The 7,783-nt window shown below is 35.8% G+C and overlaps 1 protein-coding gene across 2 annotated transcripts; it reads left to right on the top strand.

Moving 5' to 3' along the window:
• Positions 1-1,398: 1,398 nt before the first annotated feature.
• On the top strand, positions 1,399-5,795 carry LOC149542649 (auxin-responsive protein IAA13-like). 2 transcript variants are annotated; one of them, XR_016355492.1, is made up of 6 exons: positions 1,399-2,025; positions 4,271-4,527; positions 4,637-4,787; positions 5,111-5,172; positions 5,268-5,636; positions 5,680-5,795. XR_016355492.1 is itself a non-coding variant. In XM_089797535.1 (5 exons), exons 1-5 carry the CDS (start codon positions 1,508-1,510, stop codon positions 5,315-5,317), a joined length of 1,038 nt encoding a protein of 345 aa, XP_089653661.1. In that variant the 5' UTR covers positions 1,399-1,507; the 3' UTR covers positions 5,318-5,795. The 2 variants fall into 2 exon arrangements, 1 of the variants encoding a protein (XP_089653661.1); XM_089797535.1 differs by having other exon boundaries at positions 5,268-5,795.
• The last annotated feature ends 1,988 nt before the right edge of the window (positions 5,796-7,783 follow it).

The following is a 7,783-nucleotide window of genomic DNA, read 5'->3' as shown; positions in this document are numbered from 1 at the left end:
ATCCATAAAACAATTGAAAAAACTGGAAATCAAATAAAATACTAATCTATTGCACAAAATATCATCTAAAAATAAATAATTAGTATAAAAGTAAATATGAAAGATGGTCCTTTTATCCTTACACTAAGTGACAACTGTTGAAAATATATAAACTTAGTTAGGGATGGGGGTGGGTATCTTCCAACACCTTTTACAAAAGCTATTAAAGTAACCTCATTTATCTTTTATCTATTAAAAAAGAATGAGTGGATGGGGCAGAAAGCAAAACAAAGAATGATCATGCTCATGCTTTAAGAACACATTATATAAATGGGGGGACTGGTGTGTGTGGTCCTAGGGCCACCCATCAAAGGGACTCCAATGCCGATCTTTTTGATTAATGAAAAAAAATGAGCTGTAGACCACTTGTTAGCCTGGCTAGGGTTTATAGGCATGTTCCCTCTCTAGGCAGGCAGTCAGGCTTCCAGAAACCCACCCTTCAATGTCATAAGAGGAAATAGAGGACATCATATTCTTACCCATTTCTGTCCATACTGTGCCGTTTCGATGATATAAAATGCCAATATTCCATTCCATCATTTTCTCCCATTAATAAAGCGTGCAGCGACCAGTGTGGCGGTGGCAGTGCGCTTGCCTAAGCTAGGGTTTTTCTTCTTTATCTGAGATAAACTATGGTTTAGGGTTTCCTCCTTGCTGTGGGACAGAAGCGAGCGGCAGGGGGAATATTAAGGGAAAACAATTAAAAACAAGGAGAGCTGGCACTTTCGAAAGAGAAAACTAGGGTTTGAAAGAGAAAAGTAGGTTTTGAAGGACCCAGATGGCGAGAAGGAGAGGAATGTGTCGGGTGAGGTGAGACAAAGAGGCATGTACGGAGGGGCCATGATTCTGACCTGCAATGTGTTCATAATGGGTCCTACGCATTTCAATGCCAGGCCCTCGACTCCCCGGCAGGCACGGTTGGGACCCGCTTGCCCCTCGCACGCCATCATTCAATTCCTTACATATGAACATCATCAACAAAGGTTGGATATCACGGATCAAGGATCATACAGTCCAGCGGTTCCAAGGTGGAGGCTTTAGGGTTTTTGTTTTAACCATTCAAGCCCTAGCTGTAAACCCTGGGTTTGAATACTGTGCTCAAACCCTAATTGGCATTGGCATGGTCATGGGAAAAGTGGAGCGGGCATGATGAACATTGTGAGTTGTTGAGGTCGCTGTCGTGGGGTTTGACGTAGCCGGCGGGCGGGGTGGGTGGTGAATTGTCGGGATGTCGGCCAAAGCAATGAAAGCGCTGTTGTTGTTAACTAGTGCGCACCTCTTTCAAGCTTCTTAGCGCTTTCATCTGCATCTTCCTTTTCTTGATGCAATATATTTGTCACGGCCTATCAATCGCAGAACAAAGAACTCGGGAGGACTGAAAAAGATTGAAGTTTTTTGGTTGCGCGTTGTGTTCATTGCTTGGGATTCCAGGTCGAAGACTTGAGAAGATCAGAGGGAAATCTTCACAATGCTGTCGGGGGTAGGATCCAGTCGGTCTAATGGGTCCAACGTCACGGTTTCGACTCTCTCACAGGCCAATACTGGGCTCACGGAGCATGACTATATTGGGCTCTCGGATGTTTCTTCGTCCTCATCGGACTATGCTCGGGAACAATGTAATGTGGAGAGCTTGGGAGAAGCAGAGCTCAATTTGGGTCTCAGCCTGTCCTACAAGAAAGGGAATAGTGCTAATACAAATGCTGCCATGACTGGCAAGGGCTTTGTTCGTGAGAATGAGTATCAGAGGTGTAGTTCTAATAATTCAGGCGAGTTTTATAGAAGAGGATTTAAACAGTGGGCTGCTCCCAAAGAGAGAGTGTGGCAAGGTGCAAGGATTCTGACTGCAGAGGATCTGCAGACTATTTCTTGTCCGATGGAGGAAACTGCAACACCTGGGTATGCTGCCTTTCCGGATTCGGCTAAGCCGATCGTCACTCCTGCCGGAAGCAAGAGGGCATCTAACGAATCCCCTTCTGCAAGTCCTAGGTGTGTGAAAGAAACATTCAATTTATTTATTTTCTCTATCAGGTTTCTGTTCGCACCTATAAATGCATTTTATCAAGATGCTTTATTTTGTGAAAAAATAGCATTAAAATTTTCTGCTTGTCTGTAGTTTACAATTTCTCGTTTTCATAATTTAAAGTCTGCTATTATTTATGAATATTGATGGTCTAAATTCTTGCTGGAAACCCTTGATTGTAATGATGCAGAGTTGTATTAGAATTGTTTCTTCATAAACTGGTGAAAATGCATGGCTGTAACGTTCCTTTTCCCTAGTAAAAGGCCCCTCTTGGAAGTTATCCGTTTTCAATAGAATCAAGCACTACTGATTACTCTGTTGTGTCGTTGGTGCACAATTCCGTCAGATTCATTATCTACAAATACCGGCTTGTTTGGAATTCCCTCGATTTTGTTTTCTTAATTTTAGTATGTCAATCTAAATTTTCGGTAGAAAAAGGGTATTTTTGATTTACTGTAAAACTTAAAAGATCAATAAGAAAACGTTGATCAGGAGTTTTCCTGTTACATTTAATTAATCTTTGCGTTAGTATAAAGGTTTACGATGTAAATGTTGATATTCTAATTAAAATCCACCGTGTAGTTTGAGAAGTTTAGGATGAACCCAATGAAAATGATTTTGATCATGACGATCTGAATATTGGTTATGCAAATTTGTTTTAAAAAATCAAATTTTAGTAACTATTAAAACTTTATAATTTTGGGAGATTAGAATCTCTAGTGAGAGCTCGTGTGGAGATATCTGGTTTCCTCCTAATACATTCATTTGCGAGAGCTTTCCCATAGGTTGGCTGGTCTGTTGACGTCATTAAAATACCTTCATTCATTCATTCATTCAGAAGAGAGGTTATATTTGGAATCTATTTTTGGTAATTAATGGGGGTTTAGAATTTTTGAATGACATACCCAGAAATTTTGCATGCGAAAAAGCAAAATATTACCTATAATGCTGAGATTGCTCTATTTACAAATGGAATATGCATTTTGTGTGCTTTTTTATATTTATAGGGGATTCTGGAATTTTCTGTAAAGGTGGAAGGTTACCTGAAAACTGTCTGCGAGTTTCTACCTGTTATATAGCCTCGCCAGAAGAATTTAGTTTTCTTTTAACACTGGGTCATTTGAAATAATTTAAGAGCATGCCTGCGCCATTTCAGCTATGCTTAGGCAATTCCAGGGCAATTTCCAGGGAGCGACAAGTTCAATACATCTTGTAAAACTTCTGACCATGAAAATTGCGTCCTTTACCTTAACCCAATGGTCACTTTCTCTTGCATTTTGTTTGACAGTAATTGAAGGAAAACACTCTGTTTTGTTTGATAAATAATAGCAATAACAGTGTCTTGCTTGATGAGTAACAGAAAGAACCCTGTTTTGTTTGATCGATAGCAGCCTTCCACAGCAAACAGTGCCACAAATTTCCAAATAATTCTGTATCCATTTTCACTTTCTGCGGAGTCAAATTGCTAGTATATACTTTCAAGTTCTATCATGAGTGATGGAGGCACTTGCAGTGGTTCTAATCTACTCACATAAACTGTTGAATTCAATGACGACAGGGATATTAATCTTGATGAAGACCTGTATGACGATTGCATTATTTGAACAAATATCTGTTTTGCAGCAGTTGAGTTTGGCAAAGGGATATGAAATTATTATACTTCATTTTAAACTGTAATATGCGTAGTAATTTTGTTTAGCATATGCATGATAGGTGGTATTCTGAGCTTAATTCTTGTTTTCAGGCTACAAATATGTACATATCTATGAATTTTATACTTTTTTGTATGGCCATACCCAGAATGTACCTGGTTCCTCCAAAACTTAATGCTGTACTTGCATTCATATCCAGTGTACCTTTTATTGTTCCCGGACTCACCAGGATCCTTTGAGTCCACTAAATTCTAATCTAAGTTACCCTGGCTGCGTTCTGGGGACTGAGACTCACCAGAAACTCACACTAGGTGAGTTAATTATAAACAAAGTTTTTGCCAGGTCCTGCTGGGTTTTGTGGAGTCCCAAGTCAGGCTAGCCTTCCCGAGTCTGCACTGATTCCAAGTCTTGTTTCTATGGTACCTGTATTCAATTTTATTTTGGTAACTTAATCTTTCTAGTTACAAATATGGTCCAAAATATTTTTCTTTGCTATTTCAGATGTGGTTCATGGCCCTAATTTCTTCTTCTTATTTTTTATTCTATGATATTTTTGCAGAGAGCAAGCAGTAGGGTGGCCACCAGTAGGCTCATTCAGGAGAAGCAAACTTCCTACTCAGCCTAGGCCTTCAGGTGATGAGCAGGAGGAATGTGTTCAACAACCAATTAAATCTTTCCCAAATCAGGTGAGCTCATTGTATGTCAAGGTCAACATGGATGGTGTGCCCATTGGTAGGAAAGTGGATCTCAATGCTCATGATGGTTATGAGAGTCTTGCCTTGGCTATGGAGGACATGTTCCAACGACCTGCAAATGGTAAAATATAAAAAATCAGCATCTGTCTGTTTTATTGTGCGTGGGGTTTTCAATATCTTTCAATTAAGTCTGTAGGCCTTACATCCTTGTTTTTATTTCTTGCTTTTAGTCCAAAGTTCTGGCCAGATTCCTATGCAAAAAGCACGCAGTATGGCCAATGAACCTAAGCGCCCAAGATTCTTGGATAGTTCATCAGACTTTGTATTGACCTATGAAGACAAGGAAGGAGATTGGATGCTTGTTGGTGATGTGCCCTGGAGGTAAGCTGTGAACTCTCGACTTCTAACCTTCCTTAAGAAGGAACATATTGGTGAGGGGAATTTTTCCATTGAGTCACAATGTTGTCCATGTTTAGTCAACTTTCTCTGTCCTCTAAAATTGAAACAAATTGAAGAATATTTTCTTAGATATTTTTTTACATTTAGTGGCTTCTATGTATGTTTGCACTGCTGTGAAAAGACCTTGTAGGATCTGATGAATTATTCTGTACATATTCTCGAGTTTTTGAAAGAAATGCTAATATTCTAGCATTTGTGGTTAAGATTGATTGTCTGATACTTGTAATCTCTATTATGTTTTTCAGGATGTTTGTTAACACCATCAAAAGGCTAAGGATCATGAAGACATCCGATGCCAATGGTCTAGGCAAGCTGATTTTCCTAATACTTAATGCTCTTTGTTTGAAATCCATTTTATTTCGAATAAGTTCCCAGGACTGATCACTTTCCTGTTGATTGCAGGCCCAAGATGTTCAGAAAAGATGAACAGGCAGAAATGCAAGCCTATTTGAGACTAGATTTGCAATAATACCAGAAAAATATATACATGTTTTAAATTTGCTATACTGTGGTGGATGGTTACGGCTTTCATATCTTTAGGTTCTCATAGGGATTTTTTTGAGCGAATCCAGCACTCCGATCTAACAACATAGTGTATGATTTTGTTCATGCAATGTGATATATATTACCAACACATATACCTGTATCAATCTCAGTATGTTAAAGCAGATGAGGAATACCTCTTATTCAGTTTTGGTTTTCAGCTGGAAGGCTGGTCCAGGCCTCAGAGATGCCATCGAAACTCAAATAATGGGTCTGGGCATGGGGAAGGTTTAAGATGTATTGTGAGACTTAAGCTCTGGACATGGGGAAGGTTTAAGATGTATTATGAGACTTAAGCTATCAGTGTTGATTTCCATGTGGGCTTTCTCTTCTTCTGTACAGTAATTTTTTATAAAATGCAAACTTGATCTATGTTTATGTTGAAAATGTCAAAACAAATTGTACATTCAAATTCAAATTGTGTATAGAGGCATTCTTGTTGCTATAACTTTTTTAGGTGGAGTGATCTAATTATAAATTTTAATTTGTAGAAGTTTATTGAAAGAAGTGTGCTTGCTACATATCTATTATGCATGTGTAAATTGATCTCAAGAGACAGGCATAAGAACATTTTCAGTTGTGATTTACTGTTTGATTTTCTAGACCGAAATTAGTTTCACATAAGGAATGGGTTGCAGTGACCAATTCTTTCAAGAACCTGCACTTGCTAAAGTGATAAAAAAATTGAAGTTGGCGACATAGATGATCCGTTCCATGATTATGACATTTGGTTAAATAAATTAGAAGTAAGAAAAGATCCATTCCATGATTATGACATTTGTTTAAATACTTAAAGAAATAGAAAAAGATTATGACGAATACAATATTATGTTATGATGAGAAGGGACCCAGGAGTTGAGCATCGTAATTTCACTTTCTTAAAATTCAACTGGCAATTATAAATCACTCCTATTTTTTAACACCATTTACAATAATTCAATTGGCAATTATCAATCACTCCTATATTTTAATACCATTTACAATATTATGTGATGATGAGAAGGGACCCAGGAGTTGAGCATACTAATCTCACTTTCTTAAAATTCAACTGGCCATTATAAATCACACCTATTTTTTAACACCATTTACAATAATTCAATTGGCAATTATAAATCACTCCTATATTTTAACACCGTTTACAATATTATGTGATGATGAGAAGGGACTCAGGAGTTGAGCATCCTAATTTCACTTCTTAAAATTCAGTTGGCATTTATAAATCACTCCTATATTCTTACACCCTTACTTACAATCAAGGATTCAAACCCACATAATGTTCAATGATGTTCAATATGCATTTTGTTGAAGTATGAAATGAAACTGAAAACAAAAATGATAGGCCAGTAGCAGTGCATATAAAGTTATGTTTATGTCAAATATGATATTTGACATGCTTTTTGTTGAAGTTATAAAAAACTTGCAGGCCCATAGTAATGTACTAATAGATATTTTATTAGGGTTATGTATTATTAGAGTGTTGATGTGATATTACATGATTTCTTAGTTTTAGATCTTACTTTTAGATCTGAGAAATATGTTTAATTATAACATTTTCATAAAAATCTTTAGAAATTAAGTCAAGCTTAGAAGTTATTTAAACTTTCTGATGATTTATCACTTGTTTCCTTATGCATACTTTTGCTGCAATCTAGGGATAGTAATTACTAGCATTTGCAACAATAGAAGATGCAATAGAGAGTAGTAATAAAAACAAAAGTTACTTAAAGTTGCTCATCATCCTCCTAGTTACATTTCAAATTCAACACAAAAATTGATTACAATCAAAACAATTCTACAACTACATTATTGATCTCATAAATTAGAGGAAAAAGTTCAAACATTAAAAAATTGTAGAAATTATAAAATGTAGTAGAAAGATCCCAATCATAAAGTTGAGACCCCAAATCTCAAAGTTGAGATAATTGCTAGCTTTTAATTTAATAATATTTTAAATATTAGTTTCCTATTGTTCATAACAATAAGTCTAGATTATATTTGTCTTATAGTTTAAATGAATGTATGAATATGCAATAAGTAATTTTTTGAACTTCAAAGAACTACATAAATGATTGGTTAAAAATAATAAATTATTTTATATTTAAATAAAAGAAATATTAAATTATTTTTTATTTTTTGATCTGTCATTCTATTGTAGCGGTAAACAATTATAATAGGTGAAGCTATATTTTATTCATAAACATATAGTAAAAGATAATATAAAATTAGTTAATAGTTTAATTATATTTGAATATTCTAATGATAGTATAAAAAATAAAGCATAATAATAGAATTTTTGTTAAGATAAGGTAAGCCATTGTAAATTAATTAAACATAATAAAGAAAAAAGTTCATTTTTTTAATGAAAAATGTTCAAA

This window comes from Cupressus sempervirens, chromosome 8, assembly GCF_028749045.1.
Source record: "Cupressus sempervirens isolate cs-2001-9-10 chromosome 8, ASM2874904v1, whole genome shotgun sequence".
Taxonomy (NCBI): Eukaryota; Viridiplantae; Streptophyta; class Pinopsida; order Cupressales; family Cupressaceae; genus Cupressus; species Cupressus sempervirens.
Note: the sequence above shows the minus strand (reverse complement) of the source record. Positions and strands in the feature narration are given on the sequence as shown.

What these genes read in the sequence shown, in the direction of transcription:
- LOC149542649 (XM_089797535.1), top strand. Translation starts at nt 1,508, where the DNA reads ATGCTGTCGGGGGTAGGATCCAGTCGGTCTAATGGGTCCAACGTCACG. An exon ending in GTTCCAACGACCTGCAAATG is followed by an intron (nt 4,528 to 4,636) that starts GTAAAATATAAA and finishes TCTTGCTTTTAG; the next exon opens with TCCAAAGTTCTGGCCAGATT. An exon ending in GTTGGTGATGTGCCCTGGAG is followed by an intron (nt 4,788 to 5,110) that starts GTAAGCTGTGAA and finishes TATGTTTTTCAG; the next exon opens with GATGTTTGTTAACACCATCA.